The sequence below is a fragment of the Penicillium manginii genome, assembly GCF_028828005.1.
Source record: "Penicillium manginii strain IBT 31320 chromosome Unknown utg000001l:1.0-3466041.0:1.0-3467806.0, whole genome shotgun sequence".
Lineage (NCBI taxonomy): Eukaryota > Fungi > Ascomycota > Eurotiomycetes > Eurotiales > Aspergillaceae > Penicillium > Penicillium manginii.
Genome location: NW_026643102.1, coordinates 3,319,304 through 3,343,279, shown reverse-complemented (window position 1 = coordinate 3,343,279; position 23,976 = coordinate 3,319,304). Strand labels below are relative to the sequence as shown.

Sequence of the window (23,976 nt, the reverse complement as noted above, 5' to 3'; positions counted from 1 at the left end):
TATCGGGCCGAGACCCTAAGGATTACCACAACGCGCTCTTAGGATCCCCATACACGTTGTTTCAGATTACTATCAAGATGTTGCCTTCTCTTGAGTAACGGAAGAGGTTGAGCCGTATTTAGAAAGGTCATGTGTGATTCTTGGGGTAATCAACACTGGTCTTTCCTGTCTGCTTGCCTGTTCTCCGGTGGAGATGAGAGTTTCAGGGGTAACACTCCTCGGCCAAACTTTGGGTTCTGACGACCTCGCTCCTTGGATTTCCTGACAGAAGTTCCAAGGTTCCTGGCTATGTCTTTGATATTCTTCAGTCTGGCCTACAGAGAGGGCCGTGACAGCAGAAAACACAAGCTAGCCATAGTGTGGTTGGTACATTTGGCATGATTATGATCGCTATTCTTTACAATATTCTGAGGACTAGGACGGTTCACACGGGACCAGTCGATGAATTGTAGCGTGATAAGTGCTAGTATCTGCTGAATTATTTTTCTGGTGTCTTGGCCGCGGATTCCAAATGAACCTGGCAAAGGCAGATATAATCGACCGATGCAGCGTTCCTGCATTATAGAACGACTACTTAAACTAGCCAGACGATGCGAAAAAGTTTATTATAGGAAGAACACATCTCCTATCAAAGGCTTTTATTCCAAAAAAAAGTCATATTTACCCACCTGTGCACCACAACCTGGTCGGAGCAGATGGGCCACCCGGGCGTGAGTTTTCTCGAAATATGTACTCCGCTGCTACTAGTAGTTTTGCTTCGGCCGAAAAGTTGCGATACTTTCTGTGGCTTTCAATTGTAAACCCTATTTTCCCCCTTCATTCCAAGGTTCAAGTTGTCTAACTCCGTTTAACTGGCACATAAAACGTGTAATGATGCTACGCCGATCAACTGCCATTCACTTCATTTCAGAACACCTTCACGACCAAATTCAAGGAAGAGTTTAATTCATTCGTCTCAGAAATTGACCAACTGTCAAATACTAATAGTAAACATTATTATCTTCATTCAAAAGGAGTACTTATGAGCGGGGAAATACAGGACATTGGTCTAGAGCAGCTGCCAAGGCGAGTTTCACTGTCTAATGAGCGGAATTTCTTGTCGCACCAATGAAAGATCTGACTCTCCGCTTACTTCAGTTAGAATACTTACGAACGAAAGTCTTACAGAACAGAGCGGGGCTAAGTGACAATACTGTTTTGCAGTATTTTGTCACTTTCGCAGCTCCACTCAATGATGCAAAAGAATAATAGCTTTCATTTTCCGTGCTCTGCAAGGCGGGTCCCATGAAACACAGCCTGTCAAAACTCGTAGGCCAAACCGATAAGTGCCCTTGATGATTTTCAAGCATAAAGCCCGAAAATACCAATGATTATCAATTAAGTGGTCGGAGAACCCTTAGTCTCCCCACTTGAACGTTGAAAATCACCGGCACGCCAGTCGGTAGAAGCGGATCCGCATCATGCCCCACACCCCACATAGTTATGTGAGACGACTTGTTTGATACCCCAGACCTAGAAGACCAGCATCGAGTATTGCCTAGAAAGGTATCTCAGTAACGGTACACTAAGTCTACTTTGAGATGATTGGTGTTCGATCAAGTTTTGTAGTATGTTCCCTCGCAAGGTTCCCCGCTTTACTTGGGGCCTACGAGAGCTATGGAATAAGAAGAGCCACGATAGACTCCTAGACAAGGAGATATAGAAACGTGATATCAAAATTCGTGGATCATATGGGAGCATGAAAATTGGTAGAATCAATACTCAGTGACATTGCATATCATTCATCTATCAAATAGCACCCGTGGACCTCGATGTCAAAAAGCGCTCTGTCCGGAAAAATCGGTTTACCCCAAATGCAGCGATTAATGGAAAACCCGAGAGTGCTAGTGGAAGGCGCATATGGAACCTTGTAAGAAATACTTTTCTATGTATATTATTTATTCTTCCGTTATCTAAATTTATATTGTTCCTACCCAAGCCCAGTATTATCCAGGCAGTCATCAACTAGTTTTTAAAAGAACGGAAGTAAACAGGCTTAGTATTGGTCAATTTGTGCCTACTAGTATGCACCCCAAATGGTGGCAAATGCAGTCCCCGCAATGGATCCCCTAATTAATGAGCTCAGGTACTTACTGTGGGGAAAAGTCCTTGATACAGGAAGGCGAAACGAAAAGAAGTATTGTCAGGTATAAGTCGAAGTATTACGGGTGCCAAAAACCGATGAAAAATCTAGTTTCTATATATACATAGGTATCACTCCAGATAATTGATTGACGATGGAATATTGTATTATTAATAGCTTCAGCAACTTTGAGATGATTTTTCACATACCTAGGGCCGATTGATACAAACCTTCCAAGGTTCCTTTTGAATTCACCTTCGGGACTTTTCAAAATGCGAACGGGGCATGTGCTGACGCCCTCTTGAACTTCAAATTGTCTTGCCACGTCGCCGAGACTTGACCCCCGCATGAGGGGTATATGTATTCTCTTGGTTACCAATGAGTTAGATCTAGAGGGTCGTTTTGCCCTTTTGACTTTGCATGAAGCGGGGTATATGGTGATATAAAGGGAGCAGAAAGACCCCAGGATCTTCCTTGCTTCCGTCAGTTTATATCCTAGTCATTGGCCTCATAGATTTATCTCAATTATACTAGTACCGAACCGTGGAAACTTTTCATCAAAAGGCTTATCACCATGACCATCCCCGAAGAAGTTGATATCATCATCTGTGGAGGCGGAAGTTCAGGATGTGTACCTGCGGGCCGCCTCGCCAATCTGGACCATAATCTCTCGGTTTTGTTGATTGAAGCTGGAGAGGACAACTTGAACAACCAATGGTTTGTCTATCACAAGTCTTCAAGTTATGTTTGTTCAGTGACTAACACAGATCTCATCATGTGTACAGGGTGTATCGGCCTGGTATATACCCCAGAAACATGAAGCTTGACTCAAAGACCGCATCCTTCTATCATTCACGCCCATCTGAGCATTTGGATGGACGCCGGGCTATCGTACCTTGTGCTAATATCCTTGGTGGGGGAAGCTCAATCAATTTCATGGTAATTTACCCCCAGTCCTGACCATTACAGAAAGCATTTACTTACTGTTTCAAACTTGAAGATGTACACCAGAGCTTCTGCCTCCGATTATGATGATTTTCAGGCAAAAGGCTGGACGACCAAGGAGCTTTTACCTCTCATGAGAAAGCATGAAACCTATCAGAGAGCCAGCAACAACCGGGATATTCACGGATTTGAGGGTCCCATTAAGGTATCATTTGGTAATTACACCTATCCTATTGCACAGGACTTTCTCCGTGCCGCAGAATCGCAGGATATTCCGATCACGGATGATCTACAAGATTTAAAAACTGCGTAAGAACTCCGGGATATGTACACTGTATTCAATTACTAATTGGAATAATGATAGGCACGGTGCTGAGCACTGGTTGAAATGGATCAACCGAGACACTGGTCGACGAAGCGATGCTGCCCATGCTTATGTGCACAGTACGCGAGCACAACATAGCAACTTGCACTTGAAATGCAATACAAAGGTTGCGAGGGTCATTATTGAAAATGGCCGAGCAGTTGGAGTTGAAACAGTGCCGACTAAGCCTCTTAGCGGCGAAAAGCCCGTTCGTAAAGTCTTCCGGGCGCGCAAGCAAATTATTGTGTGTGGTGGTACACTCAGCTCGCCATTGATTCTCCAGAGATCTGGAATTGGTCATCCGGAGACGCTTCGCCAAGCTGGCGTTGAGCCACTTGTGAATCTTCCCGGAGTAGGTCGAAACTTCCAAGATCACTATCTCACCTTCTCTGTTTTCCGAGCGAAGCCAGAAGTTGAGACCTTTGATGATTTCATTCGTGGGGACCCCAAGGTCCAGAAAAAGGTATTTGAGGAGTGGAACCTCAAGGGTACTGGTCCTTTAGCAACAAATGGAATTGATGCCGGTGTCAAGATTCGCCCCACTCAGAAGGAGCTGGACGAAATGAAGAAATGGCCAACCCCAGAGTTCAATAGCGGGTGGGAGTCATACTTCAAGAACAAGCCCGATAAACCAGTCATGCATTACTCAGTTATATCTGGGTAAGTTGACGAAAGAGAGAATCTTGCTTTTGATGGTATCACTAATAAGCTGCAGATGGTTCGGTGACCATATGCTCATGCCCCCGGGCAAATTTTTCACCATGTTCCACTTCCTAGTATGGATTTCCATCTTACAGCACAATGTAAAATTATCTTTGACATCGAAATACTAATTGGGAACCCCAGGAATATCCATTCTCACGTGGCTCAACCCACATCAAGTCCTCGGACCCCTACGATACCCCAGACTTCGATGCGGGCTTCATGAACGACAAACGCGACATGGCGCCCATGGTATGGGGATACATCAAGTCTCGCGAAACAGCGAGGCGAATGGGGTCGTACGCCGGAGAAGTGACGGGCATGCATCCTCAGTTTGCCTACAACTCGGCCGCTCGAGCCTATGACCTCGATCTCGCAACTACCAAGGCATATGCGGGGCCAAATCATATCTCTGCTGGAATACAACACGGTAAGCTCATAAAATACCTCCCTACTCATTGAACTCCAATACTCATAAAATTTACATTAGGCTCTTGGTCGCAGCCTCTGGAATCTGGAAAGCCGGCCACCTCAACTCATCTGAACTCAAATCAACACGAGGCCCGCGATGAGATTGAATATAGCAAGGAGGATATTGCGCACATTGAGAAATGGGGTAAGATCTACTTATAAGTTCCTGAATTTTAATTTGCTGATGATCTCCTTAGTCCAACGTCATGTTGAAACGACATGGCACTCACTCGGGACTTGCAGCATGGCTCCACGTGAGGGTAGCTCTATTGCGCCACACGGTGGCGTGGTTGATGAGCGTTTGAATGTGCACGGAGTGAAGGGTCTCAAGGTCTGCGACCTATCTATCTGCCCTGATAATGTGGGCTGCAACACTTTCAGCGTAAGTCTTCTATCGGTCGCTTCATAAGAACATTCTAACATGAAAACTTCCTTTGATAGACGGCCCTTCTTATTGGAGAGAAATGTGCTGTTTTAACTGCCGAGGACCTTGGATATTCGGGTGCAGCCTTGGACATGAAAGTCCCTGCGTACCATGCCCCAGGAGAATTTGTTAACCTATCTCGCCTTTAAGGCATGAAAGAGATTACGGCAAGATTCCAGAAATCATGCGGCGGTTGGGCATATTAAATGGAGGCCAAACGATATTGTGTCACATGTCGCCTCACCAAGGTTTACTTTACTCTATTTTCCCTTTTCATTTCATGTAAATAGCCTGGCCTTTCTCACTAGGTATTGATGAAAATCTGCAGCAATCTAAATATGAAAGTCAGGTTTTGCGTTATTTATGCCTCGTATCCAGTACACTACTACTAGTAATCCCATTATTGCTCATAACGAACATGCTGACATTGCATGAGAGGCATGGATTTTGTAGTTGATTTGGCATTTACGAGTCCTTCGCATTGCTCTCTCTTACTGATATTTGACGCCCCGAGGTTATCTTTCACCTCCGAGTCCCAAGATCTGTTGCAGGAATGGCCAACATAGTGATAATTCAAACTTCAAGTTGAATGCCTCCAGGGCTCTTCCGAGTCAAAGTCCAAAGTAGTTGAAAACCTTGGAAAGTACCTACTAAATACGTGTAGTCGCTGTAGTACCTAGGTACCTAGGTAGGAAGCCTCATGTTATTCCAGGAATATTTAATTACCTTCGTAGGTCTTTGGGCTATAGACACTTTTTTCGAATCATCAATAATCTTTCATACTGAATTCCCGATCCATTGACTATAAATTCTCGGCATCTCTAACTCTTTGACTCCGAACTCGGAGCTGTTTGGTCTGAGTTTCGTGACCAGGACAACAAGAAAATCTTAGACTTTAGGCCTACTCTTGAGCAAATCAACATGGGCTTAAGGGCCTATGCGAAATGACTTGGATAGCGGAATGGGGCCGAAATTGGTTGGGTCTTCTCACTCTCATGAGTGGGCGATTCGAAGCATGGTGGGTCGCTGAATTTCCACTTCTATAACCTTGGGAGGAAAAGCTTGGTGGTGCCGACAAAAATGGACGGTGGTGACTAAAAGATTTGAAAAAGGCTTAGCTTTGAGGCGTATACTATCACTAGCACTAGTAGCAATTGCTCTTAGCTTCTTTTCAAAGGGTCACTAGGTGTTAATTTGAAAAAAAAAAGAAAAAAATATCCCTCACCAAATTATTGGGTTTGGACCCCAAATTGGCCCACCTGAAAGTAAGACAACTGCAGTCAGATTTCGGCCAGAACGGATATAGCGGCCCCAAGGGGCAAATACGACCTTCCAAAGTTTTAATTCCCGATCCGATTCCGGCCTAAAAGATGATCTGATCTGATAAGATTGATTTGTATTCGATACTACCTTGAGCCCCGGAAGGTATAAATAAATTGGTTTTGTCGACCGAAACCTGACTTCTTTTGTCAGACAAGACTTCAACCTTCTTCAACTCCCAACCTCAAGCCCTTGCGAATACATATCCAGATTTCATCATGAAGTTTATCGGTGCTGTTACCATTGCAATCCTTGCGGCTGTCGCAAATGCGAGCCCTGCTCCGGCTCCGGCTCCGGCCCCGGCTGCGAATGCCTGTGCCGTTGGTGAGTACTACCTGTCCAACCAGTGAAATGTAACATCCGAGGCTTATTATTTACAATACAGTTGGCCAAGGCTGTTCTTTTGTGAACTGTTGCAGTGGATATCACTGCATGAACAAGAACCACATCATGCAGTGCGTGAAGAACTAGATCATACAGGGATTGTGCACCTGTTCGGTCATCGACCATCCCATGTGAAACAATGCACTCACTCTACTCTCCTATTTTCACAAACTCTTACTTGATTTTTTTTTCAAACAATGCGTCCCGAGTTCTTTAGTACAAATTTCAAAATCTAGATCTGGCAATTCAAGATTGCAGTATTCACTTGCCCAGGTGGATAGTAAAAACAAATTGACCAGATCGTAGTTTGTGAGTAATACCACGATAGTATAACAGTGGCCTTGTATTAACGTAAGTCACCGCCGAGTCGGCCGCTTCAACAACACATAGAAATATGATAAATTACAAATTTAACTATCTCAACAACCAAATGTTATTTTGAATTGTTACTTAGGATATAGGTTTTCTTTGCTAGGGAGAATAAGAAAAGAAGAACTCTTTCTAATTTGAATGATTATTCCATGAAATCACAACCTTGGTAAACTTCAAGTTAAAAATACTTTGTTATTTTTACTATATTATAAAGACAAATATATACTATTAGGTACTATCTTCCCGAGTCGTGAAAGAGATGATTTTTTCTAATTTTTCAATTTCCAATGTTCAAAACTTGATATAACTTGCTACTAACTAGGTACTAATATTAGGTATCTGGAACATAGTACCCTAAGATAGTCTTTTAAACATCAATAGTTGTTGAGGTAGTGGTAATTTAACATATTCCAAGGCTTATTATATGTATTGGAGCGGCCGTCTCGGTGGTGAGTTACGTTAGTACACAGATATGAACTTGAACACAACTCACCTAGGTAGAATTATCTTTGATCGCCAACGAGCCTTGGAAAGTATCCATAAACCTCCAGAATAAAAACCTGCCATTTACCACTACCTAACTAGTAGGATTTTGTTTATTGAAAAGTCCGAAAAAAGACTCGGACCTTCCCTCTTGTTTCTCAAACCTTGGAAGAAGGCTCTTAAAAAGATTTCTCATAGGGGATATCGTTTCAAGTCAGATTAATATTCTTTGACTGAATTGATACATAGTACAAAACAATTTGGAAGATTCCAAAGTTCATGAACTTGGAGTAGTATTGTAATAGCTAATATCTGCGCGTGCGTAGGTGCCTCAGGCCCTCTTATCTAGGTATCTTAGGCACTAAGGCCATACTAATGCCATGCCTTCCAAGGTTCCCTCTTTTGCTTCGCTCTCCTATCTGGTCACCACTTCCCAAGGTTTGATACCTCTCATCTTCGCAGTGTTCTCAGCAAAATCTGACATATGACCATCTGACCAGAATGACTTCACCACAAAGCTTTGTCAGACTTGTGATATAAGCGTTTCACCTTGGAAAGGAGGTTAAAAACGGGTTCAGAGTCGTAGAGAGGCCTCAATAGAGAAGTTAGCTTATTGAGGCGGTCTCAACCGTCCGCTATACTTCAACCAAACGATAGGGTGGTAGGACTGAGAGTCAGCATCTTGTGAATTTCTTTGTCTCGGCGGATGACGGTGGAAAGTCCCAAACATTTCGCTCCAATAGAAGTGGGTCTTGAAAGAAAAGACAAAGGATCAGAGAGAGCGATGATGGATTTTAAGTTCAAGCCTTACCTTAAGCTCCTCTCAATTGAAGTATTTCGGCTTTCGCTCTGATTCGCTAGGAATCCCATCTCTCCTCAACATAAAGCTCTCTACTTTCCGTCGAGGCGCATATATTGCTCTGTACTACTAGGAACTTGCAGCAAAATGAGGTCAACTCACTTAACTCTCATGATTATTTTCTATGCTCTTATTGCCATAATTGCAGTTGCTTTGCCCACTGATGGCCTTCCAGACTGCTATCCTAAATGGGATACCAAACTAGGAAAGAATTGTCCACACAAGGGTCATTAGATCACTACCGTTTTCAACAACACCCAAAATTGAGTTGGACAAAAGAAATTGAAATATCATTCATATTCATGAGTTGAGAGCAGTAAGTAAGTCCCTTCCGCCTTTTGAGCTTGCACATACTTAATTGGTTCAGCCTACTGCAAACATTTTGCGAGTATCAATCCTCAACGTTCGCTTTTGCACAAACTCCAAGCACCTTTTCTGCCAGTGAAAAAAGAGAAAACTGCAAAGCTATTTGGAAATTTTAATTCGATCATCTTCGTGTGAAATTGATAACTCTTTGAATCCATTTTCGATCATTCTTTGACTATCAATCTTCTCCCCCCTCCTTTTCTTAAATAGCCAGGGCCGTCTATTGACTGGGAGTAGTACTAGTAAGAGGAGATGGATAAAAAGAAAGGTTTTACGTGGGGGCGACAGAGGATCGTGGACAATGCGCCCGGGCATATGTTGGATTAAGCTATTTGCTGACTGCGCATAGCTATGGCCAATTGAGTAGATAGACCAATTTGTTTCTAGTAAATTTATTCAGGCATGTCATTAAAAAGACCAACAATAACTCTAGAAGGCGAACCTCGGGATTCGTATTCCCAATTAACACGAATCAATTGAAATGTCGGATAAGAATGCATCCTAGCGGGACTCCAAGGTTGGAGAACCGTATTATAGTACAGAAAAGTCATAAAAATCAGTTGTGCAAGCGAAGTTCATGCTTGTTTTCCAACCACCGGTTATCACTCCAAGGTTGAACCTTTACTCTTCATCGTGCTTTTCCAGTTTCATCTGCCTCCATTTATCACCCGCCGCCTCGCAATTCCAATTCTTGTCACGACAGTTCTCCTTCGCCTCGGCTAGCCATCCCTTCCGATTTTTGGTTGCTGGGGCGGCCTGCGTCTTTTTAACCCAGCCGACCTTCTCCGTAGTTTGGATAGCATCCCACAAAACCTGGGTGAAGTTATCGTTGGGTTGGACTTCAAGCCTTTCCACCACATATCGCTCATCCATATTCCACATTTCTGATGGCTCTGTCAGGAGTGCCATGGCCCAATAAGCGAGATTGAGAATGATGTAGGCCAGGCCAACAGCAATCTGAATCCTCCAGCCAGCGTTACTGAAGAAAATAATAGCAGCCATGAGCAGGATCGTGCTGGTAGCGATAAGGACCTGGTGATAACGCCCACATGCGGCCCCCGAGGAAGGGCTTACTGAGTATTGGCACCAATTTACTACCGATAAAAAGGCACGCTACTATGCGCCTAGCCTGATTGCTGATGCCCTCAAAAGTACGGATCAAATGGAAGCCATGGTTATCCCAGTTACGTCTGCATTTTTCCGGTTTTTGGCAAGAGCTTTCGAGGGATCCGAGTCACAATCAGGAGTTTCAGGTGGTATGATTGAACACGATTTGAGCTTCGTGCAGAACATTATCAAAAGTTCCGGTTTTCAAGATGATCCTACGACATTGGATAATATTTCACTACCTTGGAAGTAGCCACAATGACTGTGAAAGTCGATTTAATCCTTACTATTGGAGACAATTTTCGATTACATGTCTAGTGAATGATCTAACTGTGAAGATATCCAGAAATGTTGTGCTCTAATGTTGAAGTTTCACTTTGTCTATACATGCATGCCTTTAGCTCCTATATGATATTTATTCATGCTTCTTAACATTCTCCAAAACAACCCTGGAACAAAGGAAGTACTCAATCTACGTTGAACATATTTTCTTCATAGACTCCAATTTATGCCAGGAATGGAGGTCACATAGTTAGTTACTCCTAAGTACTCCCAGCACGATCAGCATCCCTGTAAATTTTGAATTTCCAAAAGACTAAAGTCGAAGGTGATTCAAGCCCTAATTCAACCTAATTCCAGACAAAAAGATCTCGCCTATAAAGCCCCAAAGTCAATTAAAATTAAAAGACCCACGAAGTCGATTGTCCACACGTGACTTGGTGTTTGTGAAGCCAAGAAAAACTCGGAAAGATCGAACATCAAACATCTTCCGCAGGTTCATCACCAGGATTCGAGACTTCTTTTTGGAAAGCGACACTGCCAAGGGTCTAACTCTCGGCACCTCCTTCGAACGAATCAGTCATTCTCATGGTTCCACCCGATGCTATGGCCGCTCCCTCTGCAGCCAAGACCAACCAAGACATCGTCCCACCCAGCATGGACTCCAAGGAATCGATGATCAACCAGGACGATCGTGAACTGCTAGATCTTGGCTACAAAGCAGTTCTGGCGCGCAGTTGGGGCTCCTTCGACAATTTCGCGTGCTCCTTCTCCGCGTTATACTGCATTGGTGGAATTCGCGTGTCGTTTTACATCGCACTCAGTGCCGGTGGACCTGCAGCAATGTATGTACACCCGATTCGCATCGCATCGCATGCAGAACCTTTGTTCAGTACCTAACGATATCTATACAGGTGGAGCTCTTGGCTTTCCGGTAGCATTCTCGCAATCATCACCGCCGCATGTCTCGCCGAGGCTTGTTCCGCATACCCCGCCGCGGGATCGATCTACTACTGGGCATTCCGATCGTGGGGTGGTGGACAACTCGGTCGCTTCATCTCATTCCTCGTCGCGGCGTGGACACTTGTCGCTTGGACGGCTTTCTTGGCGAGTGACTCTTTTGGAGTTGCCAATTACCTGGTTTCCGAGGTACTGGTCTTTGATCCAAACACGTCATTCCCGACTGATGCATCTGACGTGCGCGCGAGAGCCGTCGCGTGGGCATTCTCATTGCTATTTTTGGCCATTGCGACGTCGCTGAACTTCTTACCTTCGCGCATGTACTCTTGGGTTTTCCGTGCTGGTGTCATCGTCATCATCATTGATATGTTGCTGAATTTTATCTGGCTTCCCATTGGTGTGGCTCAAACATACGGATTTCAATCTGCCGAGTATGTTTTCACGTCCACCTATAACGGCGGCGAGACAAGTCCCGGCCTCAACTGGGTCCTCTCATGGTATCTCGTCTCGAGCTGTCTGGTTGGACAAGACGCCTCCGGTCACGTCGCTGAGGAGACTATCTCGGCAAAGAAGGCAGCTGCTCAGGGTGTGTTCTGGGCAACCGTCGCATCTGCTGTTTGTGGTTTCCCGATCATTATTTTGTTCCTGTTCTGCATGCCATCCATCGAGACCTTCTACGACACCAGCGCACCCCAGCCATTCATCAACATGTACGCCCTTGCATTGGGACCCCGAGCACATGTGGTAATGACCATCATCTCTATGTTCGGCTCAATCCTCAACACTTCCATTTCCCTGGTAGCGGTTTCGCGACTTGTCTTTGCCGTCGCTCGCGATGGTGTTTTCCCGTTCAGTGATGTCCTCTCGCGTGTGTCCAAGTCCAAGCAGCCACACAACGCGGTAATTTTCATTTCGACTATTGCCGCGCTTCTCCTTTGCACCCAATTGCCCTCTCAGGTCGCATTCTCCAGTCTGATTTCCACCTCGGCGGCAGGCTCCATCGCAGCATATGGCCTAGTTGGTATCGGTCGCACTTTCATCACGCGCAAATCTTTCCGACCTGGCTTCTGGGACCTGGGTTGGTTTGGCGTCGTCGCTGCTGTCGTCACATTTATCTGGAACGGATTCTCCTTTGCGGTCCTCTGCGCACCGCAGTACTCGAACAGCGCAATCGACGGCGATTCCAGCCTATTCAACTATGCGATTGTCATCATGGGAGGCGTCACTATCATTGCGCTCTTAGAGTGGTGGCGCAAATCTAACTCCGATTGGTTCCAACACCTGGAGTCTGGCGCCACGACATCTACGATTGATGGCTCGGCGACCCCCGAGAGAAAGCCCGACTCAACCTTTGAAGCTGTGGCTGTCTAGTCTTCCGCAAAAGACTTGTTATTCTCCTCAACTTTTCTGACCAGATCAGAATATCAAATAACCTCACGGTGAGGTGTGGCTTGGCTTTAGGATTTTAGAATCCTAGCCAGAGCCCAGGGTAAGTTAATCATTAGCTAGAAACACGCATGACGGGTGTTCGAGGGCCGACTCGGAGGAGTGGCCCCGTTCTGAGAAATTACCGTTAAAACTTGATCTGGACAATACCAGCGAAAGGACATGCCTGTTTACCCTCTCCCTTTTCTCCATTTTGGTCGTTGCATCCGCGCTCGTGTGTGATGAGTCCCCCTCTCAACCTGCGGAGTGGATGCTACTAACGGCTTGGTCTCTGTAGGCGCGGCTTACGACTGTGTGGCCTTGTCAGTGCTCCGAGGCATATCAGGGCCACTCATACTCTTGCATGCTAGCTGGTCTCGTTGCGGAGGTACGGATCTGAGGACCCGCCGATTGATGGATGCAGCAGGCAGGCCAGTATTTCAATTGTGAAGTCTGTCCGGTCTAGCTCCTCATTCCCAGTGCTGAGGTTCATCAGACATATGTCCTGTTGAAACCTTTGATCACTGGGAATCGATCACTCCTGGTCTTTTGATCCGTGTCTTGGTGGTGGGATGCACCGAGCAAGCGAGCAACGAAGCCGCGCTTCGTAGTCCCGTAGGTGTCAGTCGTAGAGCTTGATCATACCTGACACAATCATGATTGCCTGTTTGGTCTTTTGTAAGTCCCCATCCAAGCTGTAAATGAGCCACGCTATCCTATTCTCGGAAGTTGCATGGATTAAGTATTACTGGAGAATGAATGGGTTGGCTTGGTTTGGATTCTGTGAACGTTGCTAATATTAATTTTCAAGCTTGGGCGTAAAATCCAAGGGCAATACACACTTGTATTCGAAATGTGCAAAGAAGGAGCGATAGATTACAGCGAATGGTATATGTACTCGTAACTTGAAAAAAGAAAATTAAACAATCCGCCGAATTGAAAGCAAATGCTACCCACCCGCATAATTTAGCAAAAGCAAAGAAAACGAGCCTCCCACTCTGGCCACAGGAATCAGGCCATTTTAGACCCCCAACATAGAGATAACAACAAAGTCGAACTTAGGATTTGATGTACTCGAAGTTCTTCGGCAACGCTGTACCTTCTCTGCAGAACCAGTGTTAGTATTCATAATCACAACTTCGCAAAGAGAAATCGTACCTCTGATACGTCCTCTTGAGATTTCTCGCCCTATCCTTCAGATTAACCTGGGTCCGACCCTGCAATTTCGGTCCCCCTTCCGCCCTCGGACAAATGTCATCTTGCGCCTTAATTTTCGCCCAGGAGTTGCCATATCGACCGATGAGTGAAATGAGACGTTCGTTTTCATCTGCGGTCCACCTTCTTCTCATATTCGGTGCTGGAGCGGACAACACGGGATCATTTACTTGGCTCCAGCGAGACTGGCTTGGTGACGTGTTCACGGCTTCGCTCCGAGCACGGGCAACGTGGGACGACTGGGCTTCGGGTGATTGGACTTGAGTGGATGCTGGCTGAACCGCCGTTTGTCTCTGATTCTGGGTCTGGCGGGTATCACGAGTCGCCCTCAGGTCATCGTGGAGCTGACCCGCCGCGCTAGAATCTTCATCCGTGGTGTTTGTACGCTGCCTCTTGTTGGCTGTTTGGAGAAGTTTTCGGGCTCCGTTGGAAACGACGTCCACATTGGACTCCGGTGGGTCGAACGCATCATCAGAATCATCATTTTCGGAGCCATTCTCTATCTCATCGTGTGTTCTCTTTGATGTGTCTTGTCGTGCCCGGCTTGTTTGGTTCATACGTCTTTCTGTAAGCTGGCTCTCATCTTCGGAGGAAAAGTTGATTCGGGTACGGTGCTCTTGCTGGTCGAGAAGTGTACGCCGCTCATTGATTGCAGTGAATTGGTTCCGCGGTGGGGAATCGAAGAAGCGGCCCCGGTTGTAATTTTGACGAGCTCGTTCAGACCCAGGAGGACTGGTGGACTGCATGAGTTCGTTCCGCCTGTAATTGCTCAGGTCCAGTTCCTCGCCATCGTTAAGCAGGGTGTCATCGTTATCATGGGTTGGGTATTGCAAATCTTCATCCGGTGTTTGGGCAATCTCTCGAGGCACGGTGACACCTTCGGGGTCTCGAATAAGCTCTCCGGGAGAAGGAAATGATGCATCGCCCGAGCTTGGTTGTTGGGGACTAGCTTCTGCCACGCGCATGTCTGAGGAAACAGCAGCTGTATCCCTTTCCGGTGCTCTGGTCGTCTCTTGTTGCTGGCGCGCTTCCCGGCGCTTCTGGAGATAATCGAGATGCCGAGCGAGGTCGTTGCTAGAGTGAAGTCAGTCATTGGCAGAAATCTCGATGGGGGCAATCAACATACTGCTTAGACGATTGTCGTCTGTGTGTGCTTTTGGGTGTCGGTTGCCTGGCTTGGCTGCCTGGTGAACTCTGTTCAATCGACGGCTGGGATGGCTGCTGGGGTGGAGTGGGAGGAGAGAGAGGAACGAAAATTCCGTCGTCAGAATGTCCATCTTCATCGTGATGACTTTCCATCCTCGAGGAGGAGCGATCCTCTGCGCTTGGGCTGGGCGTCTGTTCCTTCCCCGACTCGTCCTGGTCATCAGATCCGCCCCCACCCTCAATCATCTTCTCGACGTAGTCCTTGACATCTTCAAGTTTTGGCTGGAACTCCAAGTCTCGTCGGAGTTCTTTGTCGCGACTTTGTACAAAGCGAGCGGTACAGACAAGGAATCTGCTCCAGAAAGTGGCTTTCAGGCCTTTGATGTTAGGATTTCCATCATCATCATGCAGAGAATAGTCAAGTTCACTATAGCGATCGCTGACTCTATCCTGAAATCGATCTGGAAGACAACCATTCTCGTCCGCGAAAATCCCCGGGAGATTGAAACCGCGCAGAGAGCCGGTATCCGAGGTGTGCCCATTGCCGTAGAACACGTTATCTAGAAGAGAACGGGCGTCAAAGCGCTTCTCCTTTTCATGCCTTTCTAGTTCCACGAGCGCATATTGCGTTCGAATTTCAAGAGCCATTTCAAAGGTTGGCCCTGCGGCAGTACTACCTCCAATCGGAACATGCTCCTTGCCGTTGACTATTTGGCTCAGGAAGGGCGCGGGGAACTGGCTCTCGAGAGTTTCAATCGTTTCACCGAGAGAATTTGACCCCATGCTTACCAAGAGTACGTCCAGTGCAAGACGAGCACAATTGGCCCTGTGTAGGGCAGGAGATGGACTCCATGGTCGAGCCGCACCCTTGGGCTGCACGGTTGGAATGAGGCCCTGGGCCTCGGCGACATTGATGAAAGGCTCGGATCCAAAGGGTTTCATCTGGGAGAGTAATTTGCGGATTGCTGGTTTAAGGCGCTTGTTTTCAGTGTTTCGTGGATTGGCGAGCCTTTTAGCCGCATCAACAACCTGTCTGGCATCAGGGGCGTTCGTTTTGAGCAGATTTAAGAAGCGATCGGAGGCTTCTTGCAATCCCGGGAGCTCATCAATCATGATAATGGGCTCAAGGTCAGCATCTTCCGGATCGGAATCCTCCTGAGGCAAGAATGTTGTGCCCGAGATATTACCCTCGGGGGACTCAGGTACTACTGAAGTGCCATTCGCGAAATTTGATTTTCGGCGAGCTTTGGAAGGTGAGCTCTCAGCCACGGTGCTCAAGCCTAGGAAGGTCAGAAATTTTTCATATTTGTAGAGTGTCTCGGGAGGATGAAAGCGTGAAGAAAGAGAAGTATAGTAAACAACAGGATAGCAAAGCAGAGCCCGGGTGTGCATAGGGTACATAAGGCAGATACGAATTGTCAGAGGATGATTACTCACGGTGGGCGCTGGCAGCTCCTTTTCCGGCAACTTGACTCCATTTTGTAGATCGATCATGAACCGGATCATCAAGTTCACGACTCTGGCTCCTCGTGACCCGGCTAGGCTGGGGGACTCCCCCTGCACTGCGCACCATCCCGAGGGCGGTGGGCCAAACGCGTCCGATAAACAATCACCAGATGCAGACCCACTGATTGTGGGTGGAATAATGTTGCGAAATAGATATGTCAGACGATATACAGAGTTTTAGGAGTTATTTCGGATGAGAAATGATGTAAAAACCCGAGGGGATGATGATGTTTAAGGCTTGGAGTGACGCGATGAGGGTTTTCGGGGCAGCGAAACCTTCGGTGCCGGATTATCATATTGTTCCGGGGTATGAAGCCGGTACGCAAAAATGAAGATTATGAGATCTCACTCACTAGAAGGGCGATTTGAATGATCACACCGGGTTGAGCAGACAAAATCACGCGTTCATTTACTCTTTCAAGGGGGAAAAGAAATTTCGACCGGGCGCCGCGCTAAGGTGTTGGCCAGTACTAAAGTGTCGGCCCGGCCTGAGAGGTTGGCCGTACAGGGTCTAGGGTTCAGGGTTTAGGGTTTTGCCTGAATATTAGGGTGTCGATATTTCCAGCCAATCGGAACCAGTTTGCAGCTGGTTTATTTGAACAAAACTGAGATACAATTTGCAGAGTAGCACTTGGAAAAACCCTCCAGTGTACTCGTAGATTCACTACCAATCATACTGGTAGATGTGAGAATCATAAGCTCTATGGTTCAAGTTGAGTTGTTGCCTTCCAAGGTTGATGTGTTGCACCCGCGGCCAATGAAATTAATAATTGCACCCTGGGGGTATGGCCAACCTCTTAGTCCCGGCCGACACTTTAGCATTGCCTAGGACTATTCAGTATATACCATCTCGATCTTCCTCATATACAAACTCTCCACTGGCACAGCCTCCAGGGCTCGAAGTTGGAATTACCTTGTAGGAATGCCATCGCTTCGATTACCCCAACCACGGAAATATATGCACGAATCGAAACACACGACTCTAATCCAGTACTAGTACCTACCTAGGTAGGTAGGTAGTATTGGACATCTCGGCCATGGTAAATTATATCATTAATTAAAATATGTCACAGAACGTCAAATGATGACTTTTACACCTATGCAAGCCCCCCAAATACCCAACCGAGTTACAACCGCCCAGATGATTTTCAGAAAAGGCCTTCAATGAGATAGATGACGCCGAATACAAGGAATGCCGCGGCACCGCCGAGGGTAACTGCAAGTTAAAAATATTAGTATTGACGCGGAAACAGAACAGAAGGAAAGAATGAAGAGTGAAGAGTGACTTACCAACACGCATGCTGACACGGCCCGCAATCGCACGCCCACCGATAACGGCAGCGGCTGTGCAAATACCGTGCCCAGTGATAGCACCAATTGTGACCCACCAGTAGTCCTGACCGGCGGCCATAGCGATGGTGGCGATCTGACTACGATCCCCCCCATTCACCGAGAAATGTCATAACAAAAGTTTGGACCCACGCGGGGCTGAGAAGAAGAGATAGGAGGTTGCTCACGCCTGACATGCATTCCTTTAGGCGAGGCTGAGGAGATGAGCCACGAGACGAAGATGAGGAGATACTCTCCGGGGGCGAAGGCAGACGGTTTCCACGAGATTTGGGACGACCGCCAGCGCGACCGGCTTCCAGGTTATGGGGGGTAACGGAAGAGCGGCGACGACCCATACGGATCTGCTCCTGTTCTTTCTCCTCCAGCTCCTGTTCCACCTCCCGCATCTCCTCGCCGACGCCCTCGTCGGGGGACATCTCGCGGCCCTCCTTGAGCATCTTTGCGCCGAAAACAAGGAAGAGGATGGCCGCCATGAACTTGGTGACGGACTTGGGGATCAGTGTGGGGACGGCGTGGCCGAGGACAGCGGAAAGAACGGTCATGGCGATGAGAGCAGAGAATGCGGAGGTGAAAACGACCAGACGTGGGTGTCTCATAGCCATCAGCGCAGCAACGAGGAAGGTCTTGTCTCCAATTTCAGAAACGATGATCATAGTGAACGCGAATAGAAGCGAGTGGAGTCCGTCATTCTCCTCTGCAAGGCCAGTGTTCTTGTCGTATGTCTTTGACGAGCTAGCGTACGAGCCCGATCCGTGCTCAATGGCCAACGGATCATTGTTGACTTGAGAGGGGGGTTTGGGGTGAGGGATATCATGAGGCTTGCTGGGTAGATCGGCCGGTTTCTAGATAACGGTTGTCAATTATGCGCAGGGTAATGGAGTAGACAGACATGGCGTACCTCCAACATCCCAAGTGTGCCAGCTTCATCAGCTGTGCGGCCACCACTTCCGGATGCGCTGTCACTGTCTGACGAAAACTTCTGTTTCTCGCCGTGCGGTAAAGGAGGGGCCTCTTTGGGGCTTCCGGGCACTTTCTCTGCATACTGGTTCTCTTTTTCTTTCGCCGATACGCCACCCTCGGTGCCTCGCGTGCCCTCCTTCGGTCCCGCTCGATTCGGGTCGTTCATGACGCCGCCATTGGAATGCGGAATAACTTTTCCGCCATCAGTGTTAAGGTGGTCCGAAGAAGGAATCTTCGTATCGAGTCTGGAAGGTGCAAGTTCGTAATCATCACTCCCGACAATGGTGTTCCCGGTGATCTTTCGGTCGCGTTCTGCACCAGTCTCTACCCACGGGCCCGCGTGTGGTTTGCCATCCTTCCCATCTACAGGGACATCCGAGGATCCCTTGGCGACATTGCCCGAAGCATAAGAGTCGGTATCAGCGTAGCGAGCATCAAGTCCGGAAGAGCCATATGAGGCACGAACGGTCGGCTGGGCGTTTGGCTTGACGTCTGCCAAGGCAGTCGAAATGGCGGGGAGGAGAAAGAGGATGAAAGGCGATGAAATGTTCAGTTTCATGATGAAAGGCGGCAATGACCGCGAAATGAGCGACTAGAGGGCGATTGCGATCGGAGGTTTTGAGAAGGACAGTTGTAAGATGCTGCAAGGACAATCAATGCCGAGTCGAGTTTCGAGGATAAGCCCGGGTTCGGAAATAAGGAAGTCGTAGAATAGGGCGAAGGCGAAGGAATAAAAGGAAAGAAGCAATGGCAAGACAGAGAGGGATCGCGAAGGAATGAAAATGAACTGAACTGAATGTTTTGAGGCCGCAGCTGCAACTCGCCTGCAAAGGGGTGAGTTCACGTGACCACCGGAAGCGGTGGACGAGTTACTAATGAGTTACTTCTAGTTAGTTAGTAATAATAATAGAATAGTAGAGTATTGATCAATGAAAATATTGGAATTCCTGGTGATTGAGACTGCTCGCGCCTATTCGTAGCAGCAGTTGTAGGATTGAGAGGTAGCGCAAGGGTATCAAGATAGAAGTCATTACCTCCGTAACTAATGTACCTACCATGTGACCAATCACGGGTTTGCCTAGCCCTGGATTTGGAGCCTGAGGCACAAACGGGTATCTACTGTAGCTACACTACGCCCTCTTCTTCTCTCTCCCAATACTGACTATTCTGGGTGAGGACTATTACGCTCGATGGAATTTCATCATCACGAAGCTTGGCTTTCGCACCTAGCATGGGGTCCATCTCGAGATGCCTCACCATGTTTGACGATTGATAATGCTGGAAGGTGGCATAGCTGTCCTATGCGAAGGGAAGGAGAGCTAGTACAACACGAACATGAGGCCGAAAGAACCCCGAGATCCGCTCAACGCGACGAGGAAAAGCCCATGGCATACGAAAATTTGATCATCCACTAATACAAAACAAATAGGGCACATGGATTGGGCCATTCGGCGGACAGAGTTAACGTCATTGATATGCAGATCGGCTTTAGTTCCGAATTTCATACGGCCCCAACCTAGTAACCGCTCGGAATCGGGCCAGACCCCATTAATTCTTGGGCTTCTAACTGGCGCCTCAATCTTCTACTCTCAGAGTCTCACTATACTAACTCTTCACAGATCAATTCGAACCTTTCATGGTCAAATTTGGTATAAGATCAGCCGCGATGCGGTGCAAAAATAGCACGGCCCCCACTCGTTTGTCGGGGCCAGGGGTCACCAATTGGCCCCAATCCCAGGGCCACCTGGGAATCAGAGCATATATGATGAAGAGTGCGAAACCCATGTTATTATTACTCGAATTGAAGTGGGCCGAGCCCCGAGCGAGGTACACTCCCTGGGGCCAAAATCATGATGGCACATTCTATGCCACCATACTATGGATACTGCGATACGAATCTGGGAAGAGCGCCGTGAATCTTGTCTGGGGGCCGAGAAGAATCGGACTCAAATACGAAGTTATATAGAGTGATGAATTCGCAGTTCTTCCTTTCTTTTGCTCACTTACCTCAGTCACATACGAGCGAGCTGGTCTCTGTTAACTGGGATTTTCGTCCAAGTGACGCTAGGATTTCAAAGATTCTATCATTTGCATATTCCGAATCAAATTAAATCTAAATTTCTGACATCATGACCGGGGTGAAGAGCTTGCTATACTCGGCGGCCCTTCTTGCTTCGCTGCAAGGAGTCGCCGCAAGCGTGTTCAATAATGGAACAAAAATGGTCGCAACCTACTGGGGTGAACTAAGACCATCTCGACTATAATGGTATTAACTGACTCTTTTTTTTTCATTTTCTTAGATGGCAGTGGTAGCCTATCTTCTTTCTGTTCAAGTAAGTGTATTGGGTTTTATACATGATAGTCAGTTCGCTAACCGTTCTATAGACAAGGATATTGACGCATGTCTACTCTCTTCCAGAATAGCCCAGCTCAAGAAAAGTCTAACTCACGAGTGCAGATATTCCAATTGTCATTCGTCACCTCCTTGAAGGGTACGCCACAGGTCACATTTGGTCATCCAGTTACCGGGTAAGCTGCCCTGCCATCATCTTGCCAACATCAAACTTCTCATGGTATCTCTAGCGCGGAAATCAAGCATTGCCAGGACCAAGGTAAAACCATCTTGTTATCTTTCGGCGGGCAAACCTATCGAGAAGGTGGATGGGACACAGCTGAAGAAGCCCGAAATATGGCCCAAAAGGTGTGGAACATGTATGGACCTGGCGGTGCAACCTACTTCGGCGGCACTGCGGTCAATGGATTTGACTTTGACTTCGAGATGGCGATAGAAAATCTGCTCCCATTCACGAAGAAGCTCAACGAGCTGAAGAAGAGCCACCCTGGATTCCTCTTGACAGCTGCACCGCAATGCCAATATCCGGACAAGAATCTTGCCAGTGTTCTAACGCACCATTTGGGCTGGTTTGATGCGCTTTTCGTGCAATTCTACAACAACCCAGAATGTGGTATCCCTGGTGGTTATGCCCGCAGATCTACTGAAAGACCTTCCAATCCTCTCTTGGGCGGCCCGTCGGCTCGTCGGTCCAATCTTGCGAAACGTGAATTCAACTTGGGTACATGGCTTGAACAGGCCAGCCAGGCAACTCCCAAATCGCCAAAGATATTCGTGGGCGTCCCAGGGAATGCAGCAGGTACCCCGTCCGCGAGGATGGGCTATGTGGTTCCGGCTCTGCTCAAAACAGCTCTGCTACCTTTCATGAAGCATGCGAATATGGGAGGAGTGTCGATTTGGGAAGTTGGCTATGCTACCAGTAATGGTGATTTCCTTCCGCGAGTTCGTGGACTTTTGGGATCATAATTGATTACCGGATACCCCAAGTGAATTCAGCTCAAGCATATACATATTTTTCATATTATACTAGTCGCACCGGGGAGATCCTCTAGTAGTAACCTTAGCAGTAAATATTTGGCGTGCTTCTTGTTGAACCTTGGACATACCTAGGTACTCTCCATGGCAGCTGCAGAAAATCAGTTTTTTACTCCAAAGTTAGGTATGACAATAATGTCTTCATTAAGCAATTAAGTATATCAAAACATCAAATATATGATACCTTTTTCACATTGTGCATCTTTTTTTTTTTCGGATAATGAGCGAGCTCAAGGCGTACCTTGGACCCCTAGAAATGAGTCTCCCGCCCTTTGACCCCGCATCGTCGTAAACTGCGGGCTCTTCCGATTCCTAGCTTCTCAGGCAAAATGGTATGGCCACTTCCACCAGAGATCACTGGCCATATTGTGTCCTTTCTTGCCAACCCGTTGACACGTATAGACAGCAAGCTTCAATTGGCTCAATATGCTTCAGTGAATCGCGACTGGCAGGCCATTGTCGAGGAGCGAATCTGGAGGACACTGCGAGTCAAGACAGGAACTCCTTTGAACCTAAATCAGTTTGAGAGATTGATAAACAAACCACGACGACAGTCATATATTCGGAACATCGAGTTCATCGTGGAGCTAGAGCCTTACGATGAAGCCGCCCGGGCGAATTTAGAGACTAAGTCTGAGCATGAGCGCAATAACCAAATCTTCTCCGAAGCAATCCGCTTAATCCTTCATATCATATCGAAATGGCAAGCCAATAAACCTGGAGCTTCACTCCAAGGGATCTCGCTCTCCATTCAAGCCCAGTCGCCTAGCGATCTGTTTGCTAGCCCAAAAACTAGGCTCAAACGAAGAAAGGCCGCCCGTGCCGACCGGACTAAAGATATTTTGAACCGCAGATTTGAGAACAACTATCTTCGGCTTGATGAATTTGAGAGCCAGATAGAGCAGCTCAAGATTGTGCACACTCTCGAAATCGAGGCGGTACTCGCCGGACGGGAAATCGAGGCGGCTTCGTGCGCTCGTCTTGCCTCTCAGTTTCCTTGCCTGCACACACTCAACTTGTCGTTAAATGACACTTGCAAAAGCGACAAGGGCCTGAGAAAGCGAAACCGTGACGGTATGTTCCATCTAGGGGCTCATGCATTAATTTCCACTGCATATTAATGGACTATTTAGAACTCGCTGCTCATATTCACCTTTTGCCATCGAGCATAAAAGTCTTCAACTTCGCTTTTTGTGATCAACCGCCTCTGGATCATAACTTCTCCCCAGACAACATCACAGACCAAGGCGTGGATGCTTTGAGCTCACAACTACATAAATTTTCTCAAAAGTTAGAGAGACTCAGTCTTCGTGGGATCACAATTGGAAATGAACTTTTTTGCCCACCAGGCTCAAGCGACAAGCACGCGTCATGGCCCGATCTGACAGAAATCGACATTCAATACAGCCCCTCAACTCCCTCCGGGAAATGGCTCTTTGTTGACCGCTCTGATCGCGACGAGGATGATTACTTTTTGTCCTCAGATTCCGATCCACATGATGAATTTCCGGAATATGTGAGAACCGTACTCGAAGATCGCAGCCCCAAGCCTTTCCGAGAAGTCAGTGTACCAGGTCTCTTCAATGAGTTGTATATGGCTATGGGCCAGGCAGCATTATGTATGCCAAAACTGAAGTTCATGATCATGGAAACGGAGTCGGGAAGATCTCATCATCGGTTCAGATATTCCTCGAAAGACGAGCCATACGCAAAATGGTCTGACCGTCTCGGATTCCACCCCGAAGAAAGGGTTCTGGACCTGTGGAAGCAAGTGGGTTTCAAACATACTGGTGGAGATCTCACAGTAGAATTGTGCAATGATTAAGAC

At 47.2% G+C, this 23,976-nt stretch overlaps 8 protein-coding genes across 8 annotated transcripts; 5 read left to right on the top strand and 3 right to left on the bottom strand.

The window, feature by feature from the left end:
* Positions 1-2,696: 2,696 nt before the first annotated feature.
* Positions 2,697-5,177, top strand: N7533_001238 (GMC family oxidoreductase; the record flags this gene model as incomplete). Its single annotated transcript, XM_057097888.1, has 9 exons — positions 2,697-2,839; positions 2,908-3,061; positions 3,123-3,376; positions 3,432-4,091; positions 4,147-4,207; positions 4,278-4,563; positions 4,624-4,749; positions 4,802-4,986; positions 5,046-5,177. 9 exons carry the CDS (start codon positions 2,697-2,699, stop codon positions 5,175-5,177), a joined length of 2,001 nt encoding a protein of 666 aa, XP_056966381.1.
* Positions 5,178-6,566: 1,389 nt separating this feature from the next.
* On the top strand, positions 6,567-6,819 carry N7533_001237 (uncharacterized protein; the record flags this gene model as incomplete). The annotated part of the gene is made up of 2 exons (XM_057097887.1): positions 6,567-6,672; positions 6,734-6,819. The coding sequence occupies 2 exons, from the start codon at positions 6,567-6,569 to the stop codon at positions 6,817-6,819; spliced, it is 192 nt and encodes a 63-aa protein (XP_056966380.1).
* A 2,614-nt stretch (positions 6,820-9,433) lies between these two features.
* N7533_001236 (uncharacterized protein) lies at positions 9,434-9,814 on the bottom strand (the record flags this gene model as incomplete). The annotated part of the gene is made up of 1 exon (XM_057097886.1): positions 9,434-9,814. The coding sequence occupies one exon, from the start codon at positions 9,812-9,814 to the stop codon at positions 9,434-9,436; it is 381 nt and encodes a 126-aa protein (XP_056966379.1).
* Positions 9,815-10,786: 972 nt separating this feature from the next.
* Positions 10,787-12,529, top strand: N7533_001235 (uncharacterized protein; the record flags this gene model as incomplete). The annotated part of the gene is made up of 2 exons (XM_057097885.1): positions 10,787-11,043; positions 11,113-12,529. 2 exons carry the CDS (start codon positions 10,787-10,789, stop codon positions 12,527-12,529), a joined length of 1,674 nt encoding a protein of 557 aa, XP_056966378.1.
* A 1,112-nt stretch (positions 12,530-13,641) lies between these two features.
* On the bottom strand, positions 13,642-16,450 carry N7533_001234 (telomere repeat binding factor family protein; the record flags this gene model as incomplete). The annotated part of the gene is made up of 3 exons (XM_057097884.1): positions 13,642-13,687; positions 13,742-14,872; positions 14,925-16,450. The coding sequence occupies 3 exons, from the start codon at positions 16,448-16,450 to the stop codon at positions 13,642-13,644; spliced, it is 2,703 nt and encodes a 900-aa protein (XP_056966377.1).
* A 1,148-nt stretch (positions 16,451-17,598) lies between these two features.
* N7533_001233 (TMEM165/GDT1 family protein) lies at positions 17,599-19,319 on the bottom strand (the record flags this gene model as incomplete). The annotated part of the gene is made up of 4 exons (XM_057097883.1): positions 17,599-17,666; positions 17,741-17,880; positions 17,933-18,642; positions 18,699-19,319. 4 exons carry the CDS (start codon positions 19,317-19,319, stop codon positions 17,599-17,601), a joined length of 1,539 nt encoding a protein of 512 aa, XP_056966376.1.
* Positions 19,320-20,889: 1,570 nt separating this feature from the next.
* Positions 20,890-22,079, top strand: N7533_001232 (class III chitinase; the record flags this gene model as incomplete). The annotated part of the gene is made up of 3 exons (XM_057097882.1): positions 20,890-20,998; positions 21,190-21,289; positions 21,344-22,079. 3 exons carry the CDS (start codon positions 20,890-20,892, stop codon positions 22,077-22,079), a joined length of 945 nt encoding a protein of 314 aa, XP_056966375.1.
* A 398-nt stretch (positions 22,080-22,477) lies between these two features.
* Positions 22,478-23,973, top strand: N7533_001231 (uncharacterized protein; the record flags this gene model as incomplete). The annotated part of the gene is made up of 2 exons (XM_057097881.1): positions 22,478-23,222; positions 23,282-23,973. The coding sequence occupies 2 exons, from the start codon at positions 22,478-22,480 to the stop codon at positions 23,971-23,973; spliced, it is 1,437 nt and encodes a 478-aa protein (XP_056966374.1).
* Between the last annotated feature and the right edge of the window lie 3 nt (positions 23,974-23,976).